This window comes from Myotis myotis, unplaced genomic scaffold (genome assembly GCF_014108235.1).
Source record: "Myotis myotis isolate mMyoMyo1 unplaced genomic scaffold, mMyoMyo1.p scaffold_m19_p_3, whole genome shotgun sequence".
In the NCBI taxonomy this organism is placed as follows: domain Eukaryota; kingdom Metazoa; phylum Chordata; class Mammalia; order Chiroptera; family Vespertilionidae; genus Myotis; species Myotis myotis.
In genome coordinates, this window is record NW_023416335.1 from 194,625,329 (window position 1) to 194,649,048 (window position 23,720).

General features: G+C 41.1%; 1 protein-coding gene and 1 non-coding gene across 6 annotated transcripts in view; both read right to left on the reverse strand.

Annotated features, from left to right (window-relative positions):
* Positions 1–2,353, reverse strand: part of NTN4 (netrin 4) — a 109,906-nt gene extending 107,553 nt beyond the window's left edge. The window contains exon 1 of one of the 5 annotated variants that reach the window (XM_036299907.1): positions 1,810–2,353. In XM_036299907.1, the coding sequence (XP_036155800.1) occupies positions 1,810–1,864 (55 nt within the window). In that variant the 5' untranslated portion in view covers positions 1,865–2,353. Of the gene's footprint in view, positions 1–1,317; positions 1,640–1,809 lie in introns of those variants that run through there. The other 4 variants (XM_036299909.1, XM_036299906.1, XM_036299908.1 and 1 more) reach the window with 4 other exon arrangements.
* A 4,951-nt stretch (positions 2,354–7,304) lies between these two features.
* LOC118652305 lies at positions 7,305–7,439 on the reverse strand. Its single transcript, XR_004966556.1, has one exon. It is a non-coding gene; the product is annotated as a small nucleolar RNA SNORA16B/SNORA16A family (small nucleolar RNA).
* Between the last annotated feature and the right edge of the window lie 16,281 nt (positions 7,440–23,720).

The following is a 23,720-nucleotide window of genomic DNA, read 5'->3' on the forward strand; positions in this document are numbered from 1 at the left end:
TAATTATGAATACTGTAAGTAAGATCATCTATTTTAAACATTAAAACAGACAGGGAAAGAAAGAAGAGGAAGTGAAACCCCAAATTCTGGCTAATTGAACGTTTGTGCTTCTGAAGAAGGAGCACCTCTGAACTGTTATCACAGCACTGTTGAAATGACAGCTTAGATTAAAACAGAGATATTTCACACACGGAGGATCAACAGCCCCACATGGCCTTTGCAACCAAAAGAAAGGGATTCCTGAGGCATATTCTTTACACATCACATCCAAGTGTGCATCATGCCTGGACTCTGGTTAGCTGGGGCAACAGTTGCTTGTGGCCAGGATCACCCAAACACACAATGTGCTATGACTCACCTGTAAAGCATTTCAGGGAAAATCATATACTGCCCGTACAAGTATTTTTGACTTTAAACACTTGGCTTGTGATATTTATTTACAACCTCTTGATTTCTTGCATGTTTTTGCTGTAACATGGTTTGGAAAGGGACAGGTTTATTAAAGTTCACTTAGTGGTTAGGGGAGCATGGATAAGTCCACACAGGGGGTGCATAAATAGGAAGAAATAAAGTAAAATCTCGGACCTTTAAGGCTCCTTGGGTAAAGTGCTGGATAATTTTCAATGCACCTAAACTAACAAGAAGTCCGGAAAAGATAGAAGCCAGATAAATAGTGGGTGGACAAGACACTTGGAAATCATTGCTAAGAAAGTGACCAGTCAAGTATGGCGAGGATGCTCCTATGAGTCTGGCTGGTTTGGGATGCAGATTCTAGAATCTAGAGCCTGGCTTTTACTGCGAGCCAGCATCTCGGGGCAGAGTGCAAGAAGCCAAAGGGAAGGGGAAAACGATGCTCGCTAGCCACCATTCGGTCCCTACAGCCCACACTCTCCGTTCTGGAGCAAGGGAGATGTGTTTGAGAGACCCGACAGCTGACGAGTCCCTCACTTTCTTTCCCTCTAACACACTGAGCTACACTTATGCCTAATTGGAAACCAGGCGACCCTCAAGAGGGAGGGATTGGAGCAGAAGGAGCTCCCAAACTTAGAAAGGGCGAGGTAGGAACGGGTGGCCAAGAGTAGCCCAAGAAAGCCGGGATGGGAGTGGGAGGGAGCGCATCTGACGACGCCCCTGCCGGTCTTCCCGTTCCCCAGACAGGGAGCAGACCCGCCTCCGACCTCCCGCGGAGCCTCGGCCAGGGTACCAATTCCCCAGGCGCGGTCAGCCCGCTCCTTGCAACCCAGAGCGATCACCGCTCACCGTCCCAACCCGGGTCTCACTCCGTTCCAGCCATCGCCCCGGCGAGAGGGCACTCACCTCGCCCCGGTGTCCCTACCTGGCTCCGGAGTACCCCGCAGGAGGTCGGGCACGAAGGCATCTCTCTCGACGAGAGAGCAGCCCTGGCCCACGCGCGCCCAGGGTCGCCGGGCCACCCCTCCCCATCATTCCTCAGGCCATGAAGTGCCGGGGGATGGCGAGCTTGGTCCTTTGTTCCCTCACAAAGTGGAAAGGCAGTTTTTCACTAACCCAAACCCAGAAAGAAACCAAGGTCATGTATCTCCGGCAGGGCGCACCCACGATATCGGGTTATCCAAGGGCATGTGTAGCGCAGTTGCAAAAGAAAAAAAAAAAATCAATACTATTTTAAACTGCGGAGACCGGGGAAAGGAGGCGGAACATGGCCACTCATTTCATCCTCGGGAGCTGAGCTCGGCACTCCCGAAGCGCACTCCCCTGCACCCCGAGTCCTGAGCGGAGTACCTAAGAGCGAGGGAAGAGGGGTGGGGGGCCAGGCGCGTCACCACCCACCTGCGGCCACCGCGGAGCAGCCCCAGAGCAGCAGCAGCCGCGCGCAGCTCCCCATGTCCGGGAGGAGCCGGGGAGACCGGGTGCGGGATGAAGCGCCAACAGTCCGCAGGAACCCGGGCTCTTTATTTCTTCCTTCTCCCGGGGTGCCAGGCGGGATCAGCGGTCGCCAGCGACCGGGAGCTGCGGGCCGGGGTCGCGCCGGGAGGCGGGGTGACCCTTGCACACTGGCCTGGAGGGGCCCGCGCACCTCGGGGGCGGTGGGAGCTCCGGACCATAGCCGGCCGGGCCGCGCTGCCCGGCTGAGCGGTCCCGCGGCTCCTCCGCCGCTAGCCCGGGCTCGGCGCTCGCAGCAGCTGCCGCTGAACTTTGCGAGACCTTTCACTTCCCGGCCTCTGCCACCGCCGTCGTCTCCTGGGCGTCCTCCTCGGCTTTTACCACCTCCTCGGGCTGCGGCGTCTCGGTCCAGTCCTTCTCCACCGGCAGTTCCATGGGATGCATTTTTATTGCACCGACACCGCGGCGCTCCGGTGCCAGCCCTCCTCCCCTCGCACCTCCACCCCTTCCTCCTCCCGCCCGCCCCCCAGCCCCCCCTCCCCGCCCCCCCTCCCCCCGCGCTCGCTTGACAGCCGGGTGGTGCAGCCCGCGCGGCCCGGTCGCCACCGCCGTCTGCCCCGGGAGGGATCCCTTCGTGCAAACAGCCACCCTCCTTGCCTCGCTGCCAGCTTGTCCCGCCCGCCTCAGCCCCCACGCGCGCTCCTCATCTCGGCCCCCCGCTTCCCTCGTGTCCCTCCCGGAGCTTGCCCTTCATCTCCCTGCGTGACCCCCCTGATGCCCTCCAGCACCCACAGGCCTCCTCTGGGAAGCAATCTCCCACCTTCTCCCGGGACATTCCAGAGAGCAGTTGACTCTCTTGATCAGGTCAGGGCATGCCAAGGGGCTTAAAAAACCGCGAAACAGGCTAGCGCCTACTTCCCACATCCCCAGGCAAAACAAGCCCTCCCTCTCTTCCCGCATCCCCGCCGCCCCTTCTCTGGGAGTCTGAGGACCCGGGAAAGGACTCCCCACCCCCCACCCCCAGCCCAGCCAGGGTCACGGGCGTCCGAGAGCGCACGAACTGCTAAGTGGCGTTCCCTGCTTCTCTGACGCTTTGGGGGGCGGGGAGGACGTCTCGGCTGAACAATCAATACTTACTTTATGCTTAGGTGTATCCATTTTGATGTAAAACGTATTCCCTAATTCAAACTCAAGATACTTAAAAGGGTCACAGGACTACCTCTGGGCCGTTTAAGAACATCGTTGTCTAGAGACAGGGGCATGACAAAGAGCGCGTCCTTGGTCCTTCCAAGCACTTTCACTCTATAGAGTGCGTTGTGCTATGAAACAATAACGATGTGGAATGTTATGGGGAACATTTTAGTAGCAACCACAAGTAACTAATTGTGGATAGAATTGCTCAAGGCTGCTGTTTATGGGAGGAGAATAAATAGCACTTGAGTCTACGACTTTTGCAAGTTCTATGAAAACATTGTTCTGTGTACCGTACACTTCTGGAAATTGACAAAGTTAAGTAGAAAGCAATTGATTGCAGTGTTCATTTTGTGCCTTTGAATATTTTCCAGAGAATTAACTACTTTACAGATGCCATTCGGTTCTGTGTGTTACTGACGAGGACAAGTCAGAGCTTTGGGGCACATGTAGATATTATTTATGACTCAGCCGGGACTATATGAGAAGATACCTCCCAGGAGGATCTGGGGTGAGATCAGCATCACCCATTTGGGAGATTTTAATATAATCTTATGGACAACACTGGAAAGTGGCAAACATTATGAGACAGCAATTCGTATAACACTTTAGAACATAAAACCTTTGAGTTTTCAAATATTGGCAATGTTGGGGCTTTCTTCATCTTTTATAAATATGCTCCCAATGAAGCTACTAAAACACCTCTCCAAATTATTCTTTTTACCAAATAAATGATAGGAAATTATTACAGTCAAAAGCTCTTAGCACCAATATTACCTAATATCCAAAGCAAAATTTTTTTTAAAAAAGAAAGTGCACACTTATTAATTTGTGAATTAATGATATATAGTAGTATATTAAAGCAAAACACTCTACCTCTCACTGCAAGTTTCAAAAGCATTTACTATCTGCATCAATCCTGCCTTGATAATACAAGGGTGGGCAAAAGTAGGTTTACAGTTATTCATATGGAAAAGACATGCAGGTTATGATTAGGGGTATAAAATAAGAAGACAGTACAAATAAATAATACAATAATAATAATACAAGAATAACCTGTTTCATGTAATCACAACTGCAAACCTACATTTGCCCACCCCTCTGTATGCCACCTGATAACACTGTAACTGGTTCTTGTTTCCTTTAACAAGACAGTAAGTTCCTTAATAGTAAGCCAGTCTTTTACACTTAGTCTAAACAAAACATTGTTTTTCTTATATTCTTTATTGTTATTAATGGAGAACACCTGCTGGGTATATAATAAGTTTTCATTAAATGTTTTTGACTGCATTATGTTAAAATTATTGCTGAATGCTAAGAACGGGGATTAAGAAAAAAACAGTGAAATCAGAATGATGCTCCATATTCTAAACTAATCTGTACCTTTACAACAATACTTTATATATAAAACATTATATATAAGTGATTAGCATTCTAACCAATTTCTAATTAATTTTATCTGGTTAGGTAGTCTAATTTAGTTCTAAATTCAAATTTAATTCTAACTTAGATAAATTTTCTTTTAATTTTGAAAGAGCTATCTAGGAAAGTTTTACCTACATAAGAAAAACTTTACTCAGTGATAAGTATATCAATGCCTATTATTGTGTTTTTTAAAATTTCAGTAATTTATGAATTAGTAGGAGGCTTAGCATACCTATGGAAGTTCAATATCAAGTTTCTAGAATGTTTCATAATTATCAAATTAACCTAGAATACGCCTGAGAACTTGGAAGAAAACTAAAAGGGCCTTTAAGAACTAAAATAGATGGTAAAATGTTGATGTAGCAAAAATCTTATTCATGGGAGAGCTCTTTAGGACTTCACTTAAATTATTCTTACAATGTTAATAAGTTTGGTTATGCTGTTTTCCTAGGCCACAACATATCTATATAGATAAAAGCCAAAGTGACTGTTACAACCAAACAACTGGAACGACTGGAATGACCAGTGGACCAGTCACTATGATGCACACTGACCACCAGGAGGCAGATGCTCAATGCAGGAGCTGCCCTCTGGTGGTCAGTGAGCTCCCACAGCCAACCTCCCGCAGCTAGCCAACCTCCCCCAGACCCTCCCCTTGGCCCCTACCCTCAGCTGGCCAACCTCCCACTACCCCTCCCCCCGCTGGTCAACCTCCTGCAGCCCCAATCGACCCGATCGCCAGCCAGGCCAAGGGACCCCACTCGTGCATGAATTCGTGCACTGGGCCTAGTTAGAAATAACAAATTAGAATGGAGTGGGATGTCATTAAAACAAGGAATGAGTTGAAATAACCTGGTATTAAGGAGAATGGGAGAACTATAAAAAATAGTCATAAGGACAAAAAAATAAAAACAAAAACAAAACCCACAGCAGTCTGAGGCCTTTTAGTGCAGAGGCAAAGCACAAAAGGCTGTAAAGGTATCACTCTATTACAACTTGGTCCACTGTGTGAGGCTCCTAATGGATCATAGGATATTCAGCATCAGAAGTGATGTTAGGGATCCTTGAGCTCAACTTCTTACCCTATCAGGAACTCTCTGCACAAAATCTCTGTCCAGTGATCATGCTGTTTCTGTTCTAGAAATTTCAGTAAATGAAAGCCTCAAAAGCAGCCCTATTCATTTTGGTACTGTTCTTATTCAACTGTGACATCTCTCTTCTTAAAATTCTACTTTTGCTTACAGTTTAGTTGTTTGCAACTACACAGAATAGGTACAATTTATTTCTTAACAGGTATTCAAAGATAGTTTTAAAAATTAAATTTATTGGGGTGGCATTGGTTAATAACATTATGTAAGTTTTTTTTTTTTTAAAATATATTTTATTGATTTTTTACAGAGAGAAAGGGAGAGAGGTAGAGAGTTAGAAACATCGATGAGAGAGAAACATCGATCAGCTGCCTCCTGCACATCTCCTACTGGGGATGTGCCCGCAACCCAGGTACATGCCCTTGACCGGAATCGAACCTGGGACCTTTCAGTCCGCAGGCCGACGCTCTATCCACTGAGCCAAACCGGTTTCGGCAACATTATGTAAGTTTTATGTGTACAGTTCTGGAATATGTCATCTGTATATTGTATTGTGTGATTGCCATCCAAAGTCTAGTCTCCCTTCATCACCAATATATTTGACTCCCTTTACTCTCTTCATTCCTCTCCCTAACCCCTGCCCCTCTGGTAACCACCCTTCTGTTGTCTGTGTTTTTGAGTTTGTTTTGTTTATTCATTTGTTACTTTCTGTTTTATATCCCACACTAGAGGCCCAATGCACAAAATTTGTGCACTGGGCAGGGGTGTCCCTCAGCCCAGCCTGCACCCTCTCCAATCTGGGACCCCTCAGAGGATGTCTAAAACCGGCAGTCAGACATCCCTCTCACAATCCAGGACTGCTGGCTCCCAACCGCTCGCCTGCCTGCCTGATTGCCCCTAACCACTTCTGCCTGCCAGCCTGATCGCCCCCTAACCACTCCCCTGCCAGCCTGATCGATGCCTAACTGCTCCCCTGCTGGCCCAATTGCCGCCAACTGCCCTCCCCTGCAGGCCTGGTCCCCCCCAACTCTCCTCCCTCCCCTGCTGGCCTGATCACCCACAACTGCCCTCCCCTGCCAGCCATCTTGTTACACATGGGGGCAGCCATCTTTGACCACAGGGGGCGACAATCTTGTGAGAGGGTGTGATGGTCAATTTGCATGTTACCTCTTTATTATATAGGATATGGGAGAAATCATATGGTTCCTGTCCTTTTCCATCTGACATTTCACTTAGCTAGATATTCTCAGAAAAAGTTGTCACAAATGGCAACTTTTTACCCTTTTTTGTGGATAAGTAATATTCCATTGTATGTATATATCTTCTACTTTTAAATATATTTTTATTGATTTTAGAGAGGAAGGGAGAGGGAGAGAGAGATAGAAATAGCAATGATGAGAGAGAATCATTGATCGGCTGCCTCCTGCACACCCTCTTCAGAGGATCAAGCCTGCAACCCAGACATGTGCCCTTGACCAGAATTAAACCGGGAACCCTTCAGTCTGCAGGCTGAGACTCTAACCACTGAGAAAAACCAGCTAGGGCTACATAGTATATCTTCTTTATCCCATTATCCAATGAAGGACACTGAAGTTGTTTCCATGTCTTGGTTACCATGTATAATGCTGTATGTTTTTAAAAATTTGAGGTCAAGTTTTGTTGTTGTTAGTTTTTTAATTCTCACTGAGGATAAGTTTTTATTGATTTTATTTTATTTTATTATTTATTTATTTTTTGAACTGTCTTTTCCTGAAATGTTGCAGATCGGTTACAGCAAACAGAACAGCGACCGTCAAGGAAAACTGTCACTCTGGGCTCCTTTTTGACTGCAGCAGCTACGTGGAAGCAGCTGCAGCTTTGATAAGGGCCACAGTTTTTATTGATTTTAGAGAGAGGGGAAGGAATATGGGGGGAGAGAGAGAGAGAAACATCAATGTGAAAAGAAGCATTGATCAGTTGCCTCCTATATGGGCTCCAACTGGGAATCAAACCTGCAACCTAGGAATGTGCCCTGACTAGGGATCAAAACCACAGCCTTTTGGCATATGGGACAATGCTCCAACCAACTGTGCCACCCAGCCAGGGCTGAAGTCCTGCTCCCCTTAATTAGTCTCTTTTCCAAGTTTGTTTAATCATCCATATGGCATGATTTCCAAACCTTTCACCATCTTAATCATCTCTTTCAGATATACTACAGTTTGTCAATGTTGCTTTTATACTGTGCTTCTGGAATACTCAACTTCATATTTGTCTGGCTCCATGTAGAATAAAACAGGAATATTAGTTCCCTTAAGTCTAGGACTTCTAATGCTGTAGCCTTAAAATGCACTGGCAGCTTTGTGATGAAGCAAACAAAAATCCCCTTTTAACATGTTGATGTCTTAACGATCATTAATAAAAGACAAAATATACTTTGTTGAACCAGAAGAAAAGAGTTCTATAAAATACATTTCTGGTAGTAAGCATTCGACAAATATAAAATTAAAGAAGAAAAATCAACAAAATCAAAGTGTAAAGTTTTTTTTTTTAAAAAAAATGGTTAAATTTAAAAAAGAAATTGTTAGTCCTGAATGGGATAAGAATCAATTTTTTGGAGAACAACAAAAAAATCACTTTTGTAGAAAATTTGACTCTTCAACAATACTGTATACACAAAGTATTACTATACATTTCCAAGAAAAGGAAGGACTTTGAAATAGTGTTTTTTAATATACGTAGTATCTCTCTTCCATGGAACTATAAACTATCTCATTTATCCTCATAGCATCAATGTATGGGAAGGGACAGAAATAGTTGTGCTCATTTAAAGAGGAAGAAAATTATGTGAAAGATGTAAGTGCCAAACTTATATCATCCAATAAGTTTACATTGGAGATAGGAGATGGGTTTCCAGATAAAAAACAACAATAACAACAACAACAACAAAACCATTGCTTATCCATCAATTTCCCATGAATACAATCATCTCTCTTTGAACTAGAAGACTATTGGGAGAAAATGAAACAGAGATTTGTTTCTTTCTTTTTTTTTTTTTTCCGAGATTTGTTTCTTTTGAAATAATCCTATATATTGTTTTCTATCTGGTTTATGTCCTTCAAATGCCCTTTAGAAGCATCTTGGGAATTTCCTTAAGCTTTAACTTAAGTCTTCTGCCACTGGCACTGTTTCTTATTTCATGTGCTTCCTGGCTACAACTGCTCGTTCCTAGGGAGTGAGAGCTTTTGAAAATACGTGTGCTCTTTCAGAAAGGTAAGCAGTAGTTTTCTTTAAAAAAAATAAAAATTGCACGCATGCTCTCTCATGTTTAGATTAATTATATGGAGACTAGAAAGTTCAAAAAAACAAGATCATTCTGTGGTTATTACAGAGATAGCTACTCTGGACAGCACTGTATTGGCACAAATTTTAAACACCTCTAAATAGCTCTTAGCTAAAACTTTCTCTATATATTGCTATTTTTGACATGTAAGAAAAGATGCTTGGAGTCAAATTACCACTTCTTTAAAATGTAGGGCAATAGGTAAACAATTACCAGAGTCTTCATGAGGATGAAAGAACAGTAAGCAATATGGGTGATTCCTTTTATTTACTTACTAGAGGCCTGGTGCATGAAATTTGTGCACAGAGGCAGGATCCCTCACCCCAGCCTGCACCCTCTCCAATCTGGGACCCCTCGGGGCATGTCCAACTGCCCTCTTGCAATCTGGGACCGCTGGCTCCTAACTGCTCACCTGTCTGCCTGCCTGATCACCCCTAACCACTCTGCCTGCCTGCCTAATGGCCTTAACTGCTCTCCCCTGCTGGCCTGTTTGCCCCTAACTGCCCCTGCCTTGGCTTTGTCCAGAAGGACATCTGGAAGACGTCCAATCTATCCGATCTTACCTTTTATTAGTATAGATACCTTTTATTAGTAGCATAGTGTTTAGGAGGACTATGAGGTCTGACTCCCAAGGTTTGAATCCTGGCTCTGCCACCTACTAACTATGTGTGTCTGTGGGCAAATTGTTTAACCTCTTGGTGCAGCCATTGTCTCATCTGCCATATAGGAATAATAATAGTACCTAATTAGTAATGTTATTATGAATATTAAATAGTTAACATTTATGAAGTGGTAGAAAAGAGAAGACAAACAGGAAGCACTTTAAGTTTTGTTAAATACATAAAATAGCAAAATAAAAATCTGTCATATACATACAATCTCTTTTGACCTGCCCTGGGATATTTTGTATGTGTAATGTTTTCTAATTTTATTTTTTTTAAATTTTGTTTATTTCTTTTAAAATTATAGTTGACATATAATATTATACTGATACAACATTTACATACCTTATGGAGTCTAACATGTATATACTATGATAAGTGTATATATATATATATATGTTTATGTATATTATAAGTATGTATATACTTATATATGCTATAAGTCTAGTAATCATCTGCCACTGTAAAAATTATTATGATATTATTGACTATATCCTCATCCTTTATTTTATAACTGGAAGTTTATACCTCTTAATCCCCTTCACTTTATTCGCCAATCCCCCATTCTCTTCCCCTTTGGCATCAGCAGTTTGTTCTCTGTATCTATGAGTCTATTTCTGTTTTGTTTTGTTTGTTTATTTGTTTTGATTTTATATTCCATATGTAAGTAAAATCATCTTTGTCTGCCCTGGAATTTCATCTCCAGTTATATGTAGATATTTAATAGATAGATGCTAAATCGTTATCCTGGCTTAATTTTAAGTGCTGCTGTACATCTATAAAAGGCACGACACAGGAGATGGAAGGATGAAGCAGCACAACAAATCTTCTCTAGCTAGAGGGAGGGGGGAATTGCCACTGATGGATCAGCTACCATCCAACAGGCACAATGTTGAGTACTTTGTAATTCTCACAACTCTTTAAGGTTAGGTTGTCAAGCCCTTGAACAGGAGCTCAGAGAAGTTAGACACCTGAGCCATGGTCACACAGCTAAGTGAATGGATGAGTCATGATTTGAACTCTAGTGTCCTTTAAGTGGAATAGTCTTCCCATTTCCTCTTTACAGAGAGGTGGCATAGCAAGGCAGTTAAAGGAAACATTCAAAACTCCACTGCCAATTTTCTCATGGATAAAAATACCCCTGGAATGTTGTCCAGCTTCACAATCGCAGTGCAACCCATGGAGCCATGGGTTTAACCACCACCTACCTCACTTACCTCCAAACCTCACTTGGGAAATTCAGGACTGTATATCCAATTGTCAACTGTATATCCAATTTGAAAGCTTCAAATTCAACACATTATCTTTCTTTCCTAACACATTCCTCCTCCTCTTCTATCCTGCAGAATGTGACTACTGTCCATCTACTGGATCAATACAAAGAGAGCAGCGTTTTCCAAACGTCTGCAAAAACACTCCTGTTTAGTGAGATATACTGTCTTCTGAGGGGAAAGAGTTCTGTATTCAAATAGCCTTAAGATTAGGTTAAATAGGATTTCTCAGATCTTAACTATGCTAAGTTCATTACAAATCTCTAAGAAATGGACATAACTTTGTATTAAATAGGGTTGCATTCAATTTCAGAAACCCAACTCGGTAGGTTAATCAAATGAGATTGATTTCTTCACATGATAGGAAGTCGGGAGGTATAGTCCAGTACATCTGCCGCCTCTCAGTGATGGCATCATGACTTCTGTGGTTTTCTTCCTCACGGTCACAAGATGCCTGCTCCACCTCCAGGGTTTGTGTCCCCATTCTAGGCAAGAGAAATGGAAAAAGAGAGACAGAAAGAGGATAAATGCCAGCTAAGTCTTAACAAGCTTTTCCAGCTGCCTCACCCACATGCTTCTATCTAATGATCCAGAACTGGTTACATAGCCACTCCAGACCATGAGGAAGCCTGAGGAGGTGATTATTTTAACTGGGCCCATTGCTGCCCTTTAATAATCAGGATTCTATTAGAAAGAAAAAGGAGGTTAATGTTTAGAAACTAACTGTGTACGTCATCAAAAGTTAGCAATTTCACCAATGTATCTGGCCCAAGCGCATTCTGCTAACATATTCTGCTGTTTCCTGTCATGACGGATGGAAGTCATTCTGCTTGGCTTGGCACCCAAACCTTCTGTGTGATATACTAGTTCCCTCTACAGGCTCTCCAGCTCCACCCACAGTCTCTGAGACCTGCAGTCTCTGAGATGTGTAACAGCGCTTCATGCCTCTTGCTTCTGCACACTCTCTCCCTTTGCCTCCTCTTCTCTCCCCCTCCCAGCTAACTCTGGCAGGTACTTGGAAATTTAGCTCAGACAATCACTGCTATGACACCTTTCTTTCTTACTCACTCTTCTACCAACAAGGTTAGTTCTCCTCTATCCTCCCATGGATTACTTCATTGTCTTCAGTTATAGTTTCTTTCTTATGTATTGAGTGAGGGGAAAAACAATAAGCAAAATTATGTTTATGCTTTAATTATAACTATGGGAAACATACATTTGAAAAAATGCATGGACTATATGAAATATTAAAAGTGATTGTTTTTCTGCCTTCTAAACATTCAGCAATACTATATAATTATTATGATTACTTTTTTATTTATTTATTTTTACATTTTTATTTTTAAAATAAAACAACTTATGGTAGAATATGATAAAGCAGTACCTGAAGTAAGTGATTAGCGACAGGTAGAACACTGTGGCTCAGGAGGTTAAAAATGCTACATGGGCCCAGCCAGCGTGGCTCAGTGGTTGAGCGTCGACCTATGAACCAGGAGGTCACAGTTCGATTCCTGGTCAGGGCACATGCTCTGGTTTCGGGCTCCATCCCCAGTGTGGGGCGTGCAGGAGGCAGCCGATCAATGCTTCTCTCTCATCATTGATATTTCTATCTCTCTCTCCTTCTCCCTTTCTCTCTGAAATCAATAAAAGTAAATATATTTTTTAAATGCTACATGGAGGATGTGGACTTAGCTGGGCCCTAACAATTGGATTGGTGTGAAGGGATGTGGTGGCCAGTGTGGGTGAGCCTTACTGGTAATGGTCACATGAGTGCTCAGCTGTGAGCACACAAAGTGCCTCTGGAAGAGTGAATTTGTGGGATCAAGGGGAAATGGAGAGTAAAAAGTAGATTAGGGTCAAAAAGTTAAAGCCTCTGGTGAGTATGCCTGATTTGTGTTGGACAATTACATGATTACAGCCATCATTATCTAGAAATAGCATAAGACAGATTAAAAAGAGAGGATTTAGAAGGAGGGTTAAGAGTTATTCTATAAGATCTGGGTCTAAACCAAGGTGACAATAGGAAAATGGAAACAGAGAGAGGGATTGAAGAAAAAAAACAAACAAATAAACAAGGAATTGACAGAACTTTATAATTGATCATGGGAATTGACAGAAAATAGGAAGAAGTTAGGAATTACTTGGCAGCTCTGAATCAGGTTAGTTGAAAGAAATAATTTCTTTTTTAATGAATAGGAAAATCAGGAAATTTAGTTGGTTTGTGAGGTGGGTTGATACGAGGTGGCCGATTCCATTTTGAACAGGTTGGTCAGAGGGAATGAAAGGCCAGCAATAGGAATGGAAGGTCTAGCAGACAGTTAACCTGGGTTTAGAGCTTAGCAGAGCAGTCAGGTCTCCAGAGACAGGTTTAAGAATCACTTACATAAAGTACGGTTGAAATAATAAGCAGAAATGAAATCTCCAAGAGAAGTGAATGATTTTAAGAACATTTATCATCAATGTTATAACTTTACCTAATTTGTAATAATCATGATAAAACATTTTTATTATGCATAGGAAAGGCAGAGGAAAAGGCTTTGAAGTTATTTAAACCAACCTCCTTTTCTGACATAAGAAAACTGAGGTTCACTGAGATTATACATTTGAAACCTATTATCCCATAGGCCCCGGTCTGTTCAAGATTCTATAGCTAATTAGTTTAGTGACTGAGTTGGCATTGAACCTTCTCTGTGCCTAGTAAGACTCTCAGGTCAGCAATTGAGAGCACTGGGGTTCTACTAAATTGTTTAGCTCTTTAGCTTAAAATCAAAGAAATTATACTCCAAAAATTATAAGACCAATTTTTAAAAGCCCATATTCTTCTTATAAAGCAGCAATTTGATAAAAAAACAAAAAAAACAAAAACAAAAACAAAAAAACAAACCACTTTTGCTATAAGTTGGATTTCAAGATAAATAATATAGGACAATATTTGAGCTGCTAATTAAGCTAGATATGCTTCTAGTTTGATGTTACCTATAGGTCTTAATTCACTGGATGTTATCTAATCCTAAATTTGTGCTGCAATTTAAAACACAAGCACTTTTCTGAACATCTTTATTTCAAATCTCACAAGATTTCAGTGCAATTTAGAGTGAAAATCTCTGGCACAATTTTCTTTAACCCTAAATTCAGTATAATGGAGCTCATTGTAGAAGAGAGATTCAGTTACCAGGAACATCAAAAGAACCTCATTAAGCAATGTCCAACCATAACACTATTATCAGAGCTCAAGGTTACAGTTTCAGAGTATTAATACATTTTGAAAACTATAAATGAATGATAAAAGAAATTGTAAGGCCATAGCCATGCAAGGTTACAACCAAAATAAGTTCATTTATGTTCCTGCAAAATTCAAAATAATACCTCCAATGTTCTACCTTAAACCTTCTCTACTTATAAATGCTATTTACTCACAGAAATATTCCCTACTAAACTTGAGGAATAAAAACCTTAAAGACAAAGTTAATACAAAAGTGAATACAAAGAAGGCTAGGCACTTTTTGGCAAAGTCTAAGCCCTTTTTTATGCATGCAATAAGTTTCTTTAACATAACTGTAGAAGATTCCTCATCATAAAGGAATAGTACACCATTACCCCACTCTCGCCCCTCCTTCAGGAATATTTGAATGAATGCAAGGTTTATTGTAAACTGAGAAGAAGGAATCTCCTTTAAAAATGATGAATTATTGTTAGAATAAATGATACTCCTTATGGACAAAACTCTCTTTGGTTATGAAAACATATAGAACTGTATTAACACTTTTAAAGCAATATTAAAATGTATATTAAGAAGAATTCTGAAGCATCAAGATTTTTCAACCTACTAATGACCCTATAGAAAGTTTACTCTGTGGAATTATCATATTCTCTGACTTCCCACCCAGCCAATAGGGGAAAAGAGGAGGTACAGGTTACTATTTCTTACTCTGAAAACAAAAACAAAAACCCAAAACCTGCAGACTTGAGATACGTTAATAGCTAAAGGCCATAGCTTTGAATTCTTTTCTCAGTCTCACTGGTGTGGTCCCGGATACGGCACTTTTAAATACACAGAGAGTCAAACACACTTACGGTTTCCTAGTATCCCCACCCCCTCTTTTTGGCACTATATAAAAGGATATTTAATTGCCCCTTTACAAGACAAAATATTCTGTAATCAGTAAACAAATATCTTGAATATGTATATAATCCAAAGGGTAAGTAAATAGAGTCCTAAATTGAAATAAAAACTTTGCTATGCAGAACTGAATGAATTATCCTAATGTGCTTACTCTTATAAGATTCTTTTCTAACATACTCATTTAATGCTATAAATTTCTCTCTAAGCAAATTAATCTTGTATCTATCCCACAAATTTTGTTAAGTTGTACTTTTATTTTTCTTTAATTCAGAGTATTTTTAAATTTCTCTTGAGATTTTCTCTTTGGTACATGCATTATTCAGATGTATGTTGTTTACATCCACATATTTGGGGAAATAAGAGCTATTTCTGTTATTTATTTTTAGTTTTATTTATTATGGTCTGAGAGCATACCTCTTATAATTCCTCTTCTTTTAAACATATTAAGATATGTTTTATGGTCCAAAATATGGTCTGTCTTGGTGTATATTTCATGTGAGTTTGAGAAGAATGTGTAATCCTCTATTGTTGGGTGAGTAATCTATAAATGTCCACTCGAGCAAATTGAATGATCTGTTCAAGTCACCTATCAGTATATCCTTACTGTTTTCATTCTTTTCAAACTATATTCACTTTTAGCAACTAGTGGGAAAAAAAACAATGAACAGAAAAGTATATAAAAACTAAATAATGCTTAAAGCTTATATTATAGGAAACAGACTTCCATGCATGCTTTCCAGTAAGTTTTTAGTTTTTGTCTAGTACCTCTTTCTAACAATGAGGAGGATGTTTGAGAGGAAAAGCTGGGTGAGAAGGTGAGCCAGAAACACAGAAGAAAATGTTGAAAGGAAACACTAATCACGTCACTAGTCTGAGATGTTTCCATATTCTAAATGATGCTTTCATGCCTATTGTAAAAAAAAGAAGACAAGCTTATTGAATGGGGATTTAATCTTTATGTGTCTTGAAAATTCATAATTTTTAATGAAAAAATAACTCTTTTTAAAATATATATATACTTTTATTGATTTCAGAGAGGAAGGGAGAGGGAGAAAGAGATAGAAACATCAATGATGAGAGAGCATCATTGATTGGCTGTCTCCTGCACGCCCCATACTGGGGATCAAGCCCACAACCCAACATGTGCCCTGACTGGGAATTGAATGGTGACCTCCTGGTTCATAGGTTGATATTCAACCACTGAGCCACGCTGGCCAGGCAATAATATAACTCTTAAAAAGAGCATCTATATTCTTGTGTGTTGAACTGACCCTGTAAAACACCACAAACGCACAGTTATAGAGTTGGAAAGGTAACTGTACTACAGAAAGTTTAGCTGATTAATAGAGTTATAGCTTCAAGCGCTGCTTCAAAGTAATCAGACTATTTGGAAAATCTTTTCCATAACAAATTTGTTCTTGCTTTATTTATTATTTTTTGTGTTCTTCCTTTAAAATGCAAATCCTGAGTTAATCTTACAAGCAAACATTGACTGCATACTTACATCAAGTCAGCTGTTGTATTTTAGTTATAACAATGCAAAAACGTGAAGCATAGGTTTACTTTTTAACTCCAGCCCTGTTCAAAGATCACTTATTGGCCTCCAAAGGAACCGGTGGCACGTCTGTTACAGTTTAACAAGAGGCCTTTGGGTGAGGTATAGTCATTCCGATACCTCTGGATGCTTTGGATGCTCTCATGTGTGGCAGGGTGCACTTGCTAAAACATTCTCCTCTCTAGATCTGGAAATCTAGCGTCTGTATCTCAGGCACTGGGCAGGTATTCCAGGCCTTCCTTCTGAGTCATAGATGAAAAATGTCATCTTGAGCTGAGACAGCAATTCCTTTGCCAAGAAATCACATTCTTAATTTCCTAATATTGACATAAATATTCCAGTTTTTGGTAAATAAGATAGCTTTTCTAATTGTAGTATATATCTGAGTAGTCATCCTTTGATAACAGAATTTACAGAGATTATTTTTTCTATCACAGGGATCATTTATTATACTAGGCTTCCTAAAGAATTCCAGATTCACGTCAAATACCAGGAACTCCATTCTATTCCACTACTCACATCTACTGCACTGGGTTGAGTTGGAACTGTATAACATTTATCATTGATTTTAGGAGTATTTACATCATTAGGGAATTGAATTTACATTTTTTATGAACATGGTATAACTCTCCATTTAATTTTTTATTTTTTTAAATATATTTTTATTGATTTCAGAGAGGAAGGGAGAGGGAGAGAGAGATAGAAACATCAATGATGAGAGAGAATCACTGATCGGCTGCCTCCTGCATGCCCGCTACTGGGGATCAAGCCGGCAACCTGGGTATGTGCCCTTGACTGCAATCAATCGAACCCGGACCCTTCAGTCTACAGGCCGATGCTCTGTCCACTGAGCCAAACCAGCCAGGCCTTTTAAAAAGTATTTTATAAGTTTTATTTTCTTCATAAAAACCTTGCCAATATTTTATTAGACTTATTCCTAGACACTATTTTTGGTTATTTTTTTTAAATGGTATCTTTTAAAAAATATTTCTAAGTCTTTGTTGGTATACTGAAATGCAATTGATTTTTTTGTATAGTGATGTTATGTCTAACAACCTTACTAAATTCTTGTTTTAATAATTTGTAGCTTTGATTTTTTTCCTGCATAAACAACCGCATCATATGCATATACATACAGTTTGTTTCTTCTTTTTTAATTCTTATAACTTTTATTTGTTTCTCTCTGCCAAGTACACCAGCTAGAACATTTAGTACCGTTTGGATGACTGGTGATTTATTTTGTGATGTAAACAAAGTGTTTAAAAAGATTTTTTTTTTTTTTTTTTTTTACCCAGCAGTAAGTGTGTTGTATTATTTGAGCAATCTGAACTACTGCTAGACTCATTCTATCTTTAATCATTTCCCATTGCTTTACCTTTTCCACTAGTTGAATTGCTCTTTATACACTAAGTCTATGTTTTAAGTTCATATTTTTTCATTTCTGATGGTGTATTTTTGTGAAATTTACTATTGATTATGAAATCAATTCCCTACAGAGAAATTGTGTTTCTCTTTTCATTCATATTATTTCTTAATACTCATGGTTTCCAGAAAAAAAATTAAAAAATAAATTACTTTCAAAAGCCATGAGATCACTATGGGTCTACCTAACACTTCAACGAAGTATTCTTTATTTCTTCCTACAATGTTTCCAGTACTTCCAAACACACAGGTTGCTTTTTTGTGCACAACATCACTCACTGTTTTTGTGAGTACCAGGTATTAGAATTGTGTGGTACATAATTTGCTTGCCTATGTATTTCACTTTTCTGTCTAATTAGGACTCTGAGGTCACTCTCAAGCAAGTAGTGATAATTTCCAAGTATCTGACTCCAAAAATAGCCCTAAGAGTGTTTCCAAAAGACTCTTTGGCTGCAAGCAGAAAAATATTATGTGGAGATTTTATATATATATATATATATATATATATATATATACACACACACACACACATACACACACACACTAAAGGCCCAGTGCACAAAAATTTGTGCACTCGGGGAGGTCTCTCAGCCCGGCCTGTGCCCTCTCGCAGTCTGGGACTCCTTGGGGGAATGACCACCTGCTGGCTTAGGCCCACTCCCTGGGATGGGCCTAAGCTGGCAGTCAGACATCCCTCTGGCAGCCCAGGAGCCTTCAGGGGATGTCCACTTACCAGCGAGGAGCAGGCCTAAGCTGCAGTCAGACATCCTTAGTGCTGCTGAGGAGGCGGGAGAGGCTCCCACCACCACCGCTGTACTAGCAGCCGTCAGCCTGGCTTGTGGCTGAGCAGAGTTCCCCCTGTGGGAGCACACTAATCACCAGGGGGCAGCTCCTGCATTGAGCATCTGCCCCCTGGTGGTCAGTGTGTGTCATAGTGACCTGTCATTCCCAGTTGTTCTGCTGTTAGGGTCAATTTACATATTACTCTTTTATTATATAGGAGTGCCTGGCCAGCCTGGGTGAGGGGCTGATGGCTGTTTGCAGGCTGGCCACAGCCCCTTCAGTGTGGGGGTCCTGCTGGGGTGCCTGGCCATCCTGGGTGAGGGGCTGAGGGCCGTTTTCAGGCTGGCCATGGCCCCCAGCCACCCAAGCTCCCAGTGGAGGCTTGCTGGAAGCAGGTATCTAGGATTTATTTAGCTTCTATAATTGAAACTTTGTTGCCTTTTGCGGAGGCCACAGCCGGCTCAGGGCACATGGGAAGCTTGGCTTCCTCCATTGCCTGGGCAACCAAGCCTCCTGCTTGCTCCAGCTACATGGCTGCCGGCCACCATCTTGGTTGGTTTAATTTGCATATAGTAGTTCTGATTGGCTGGTGGGCGTGGCTTAGGGTGTAGTGAAGGTACGGTCAATTAGCATCTTTGTCTTTTACTAGTGTAGATAAGTGTAAGTGACCAACTGTTTGACCATTCGACCAGTAGCTATAATGCACACTGACCACTAGGGGGAAGATGCTCAATGCACAGGCATGGAAACATGGAACAGGCTAATGAATCTCAGAGGGAAGGGAGGATGGGGGAGAGCGGGAAGAGATTAACCAAAGATCTTATATGCATACTAAAGGCCTGTTGCATGGATTCATGCACCAGTGGGGTCCCTCAGCCTAGCCTGTGGGAATTGGGCCAAAACCAGCAGTCTGACACCTACCAAGGGGTCCTGGATTGTGAGAGGGCACAGGCCAGGCTAAGGGACCCCACTGGTGTATGAATCCGTGCACCGGGTTTCTAGTCCTATATAATAAAAACCTAATATGCTAAGTGTCTGACCATTCGACTGTTCAACCAGTCGCTATGATACACACTGACCACTAGGGGGCAGACACTCCGACCAGTAGGTTAGCTTGCTGCGGGGGTCTGGCCAATCTGGACTGGGCGAGACAGGCCAGACATGCCCTGGTGTCCTCCCATGGTTCCTCCCCAGCCCTGATCATGCATCAGTGGGGTCCCTCAGCCTGGCCTGCACCCTCTCACAACCCGGGACCCCTCAGGGGATGTTGGAGAGCCAGTTTCAGCCCGATCCCCATAGGCCAGGCTGAGGGACCTCACCAGTGCATGAATCCATGCACCCAGCCTCTAGTATACATATAAAAGCCTAAGCAACCTTCTGACCATTCAACCATCCGACTGGTAGCTATGATGCATAATGACCCCCAGGGGGCAGACGTTCAACACAGAAGCTGCCGAGCTGCAGTGACTTAGTAGCTGTGGTTCTTGGGTGCCGCACCCAGAACCAGAGAGGAGAGAGCCCGATTCTGGGGTGCGTCACCCAAGAACCGCCCTCCCGCAATCTGGGACCCCTTGGGGGATGTCAGAGAGCTGGTTTTGGCCTGATCCCCGCAGGCCAGGCCGAAGGACCCCACCTGTGCACAAATCCATGCACTGGGCCTCTAGTGTTACTATAATATCGCTTTAGTAGGGTAATGTTCTCCTACACCAAATCTGTATCGATTCAATGTTCTTTATTTTAGTTATGTAATTAAGAACATTGTCACTTCTGTTTATATAAACACAATTAGGATGAGGTTAAAAAAATGGGTAGAGTTGGGAGGAATTCCTAGAGGAAAGAATCAGCATAAAACTAATAGTTACAACTCTCATTAGTAGTAATAATATTTGTGATGAGATAATGATAATGGTTAAGTGATAATGATAACAATGAATTCTAGTTGTTTGGCTTACTTCCAAATTTAAGCTGTACTATGGCTTAGTTTCTGCCATAAAAAAATTATTTAGAGAGAGAGAGGATCACATAGCATAGCTGCTACTTTCTCATTAAAAAAGGTCAGTTAATGATGAATGCCAAACATATAATGACACCACATTTTCAATTGTAACTTCTCATCTCATGCCCAAGCAAGGTCAAAATTAATTTTATCTGTTGAAACCACACAGTTGTTGTTGTTTGTTTGTTTGTTTGTTTGGTTTAGAAAGGCAGGTCTTTATAAACTAAATAGGGCAAAGACAATAGCCAATTCATCCCTGTAATGGCACATCTAGAGCACTGACAATGTATAAGGCATATTATTAGGTTTGCTGCTATTGTGAGGTGGCCAGGGACTGCAACTGTGATGATTTTATCTTTATATCACCAGTGCCCAGCACAGAATAAGTTCTCAAAAACTATTTGTTGAAAATGGAGGAGGTGTTTGCAGCCGCACCATACCTCCTCTAGCTCGCTGAGCTCCAGTCGAAGGAGAAGGAAGGTAAATGAGGAGGTCTCTTTGTACCATGGCACATACAAAGCTGACTGCCTGCAAATAGACCACCGAGGAAGCAACTCACTACCAAAGCTGCTCACAAGAGTGCGCCCTCTACTGGACGGGTGAAGCAACCTCATCGTTACAGGCCTGGTACCTTGGCATTTTGTGAAATTAGAAGTGATCAGAAGTCCACTGAATTTCTGATTCGCAAACTTCCCTTCCAGCGTCTGGTATGAGAAATTGCTCAGGACTTTACATCAGATCTGCGCGTCCAGAGGGCCACTACCGGTGCTTTTCAGAAGGCCAGTGAGGCCTGCCTGGTTGGCCTTTTTGAAGACACAAACCTGGGGACTATGCATGCCAAAGGTGTAATAATTATGCCCAACGACATCCAGATAGTACGTCACACGTGTGGAGACCAGGCTTACGGTGGGGAACATTTCATTCTGGTAAAAGAAACGTGTCTTCTTCCTATTATCCGTAGTTCCAAACATTGAATTCCCTCCCTCCATGGGGTCAAAAGATGCGTAGGCACGTGATTGCAAGTGGAAAGCGGGGGCCAGAAAGCAGGTGTTGGCAGTGTTTTCCTTTGCATTTATGTGTGAATTTGTAATATCATGCAGGGACATAAAGCATCATGCAAGTCAAAATGTTTCAGTGAACACGTTTCAGCAGTTCAACTTTATAACAATTATAAATAAACCTGTTAAATGTTTCTGGGGGAAAAAATGGAGGAAGAATGATCAGTTAAATTGCTATGTGACCTAGTTAAAAAATACCCCAATACACCAATGTCACATGTGGTTAAGGAAAATCTGTTTCTGAGTTGTTTTTGTGGGTGTGGTCCGCAGGCAGCATTGGTCACACATCACGAAATTTGGCAAACAGACTGAGAATAAGCGCTGCAAAGCGATCTCACTGTAGCAGTTTGGGTGGGCCTGGTAGGCCAGTTCAACTCCAAGCACATTTATTCTAAAAAGTTCTCATATGACTAAGAGGAAGCTGACAGAAATCAGATTTCATCTTTAAACAAATAGAAAACATCAAATATGTAATGGAAAATGTTGAGTGAGAATAAGAGGAAACATTTTTTGATACTTTATTATAACGTCCTTCCTCTTTCATTCCCTTTCACATAGTTCTCTCCTCACTTTGCCCTCGCCCCCTTCCCCCCCTACGCTGTAGGGCAGGGATGTTTTCCTATAATCCATTCAAGAGCACTGTCTTTGGAGGTTAAGTATCTTGCCCAAAATCACTTAAGAGCCCGAGCCAGGATTTGAAAAATTGGACTGCAAAGCTCCGGGCCATTAGCATTCTACTAAACTACATTATGCAATAGTTACATGGCAGGTAGAAAGCAAAATGTCTTAAAAGTCCGCCCCCTCCCCCACCCTATTCTGTCATTAATTAGCAATTATCTTTCAACTCCACCAAAGATCTAACCTTCCTTACCATAAAAAGGCACCTAAAAGTTTCTAAGTTACCCACCCATATAAAACCAGAAAACACGAGAGATTCATAAATCTCCAGGGATAAAGAATAGAGGTGAGAGGAAACAGTGAGCATTACCTCACAATTAACCTCATTCATAAATGACAGTAATAATAACATGCGTTTTAAGTTTTAATAGAATTAAGTAAGTGAAAGCACTTAGAATAATGCTTGGCATATGAGCACTTAATAAAACTGAAGCATTATTTATCTTTTTTTTCTATCAGATGCAGTGAAATCTTTCTTTTGCTAATTAGCTTAAAGAAAATTTCAATATCATGATGTGTCTTCAGTTTCTGTAGCCCAAGAATATGATTTGGATTCCCTCCCTCAATGCCATGTACTGTACTCATATTTTTGAAAATTCTATACAAGTTATTTGGATATTTCCTGTTTAATTAAATATAACATATAACCAGACATTCACATTTTAACAAAAGTGAATTAAAAGATTGTTGATCATGCTGCAAAGGCAGATGGTGAAATAGTTAAAGTTCAGATTCTGGCATTCTAACTCTAGTTTAGAATCCTAGATCTTTTACTCACTGAGCGTGACATTGGACAAATTATCTACCCTTTGCTTGCCTTAGTTTCCTCATCTGTAAATTGAGATAGTAATAGTAGCTGTTTCATAGATTTTTTATGGAGATGAAATTAGTCATTACATATAAAGCTCTAGAAATAATGTCGCACACACACTATGCATCTATGTGCATTATTTCTTTTATACTTTTTCCATATAGTTGAAAAGATATATTTTGCCATTGATTTTTAAAAAATTTATTAGTAAAGCATCCATAAGGAAACATTCAAATTTACCACTCTAAATTCCTAAAATATATATAATATGTGGTTCGAATTCAAGCCTTTAAACTATCTGCTTACTTTTAGTACATTCAAATTATTGGTTTAATTCTGTTTATTCCTCAGATACTTAGTTGCCTTTTTTTTGTCTCAGCTTGTTATTTTTTCCAAAATCCAAGCTTAGTTTAAATTACAATCTCTATATATAAAAGGCAGATGTGTCCATCTGACAGTCTGACCGATAGTTATG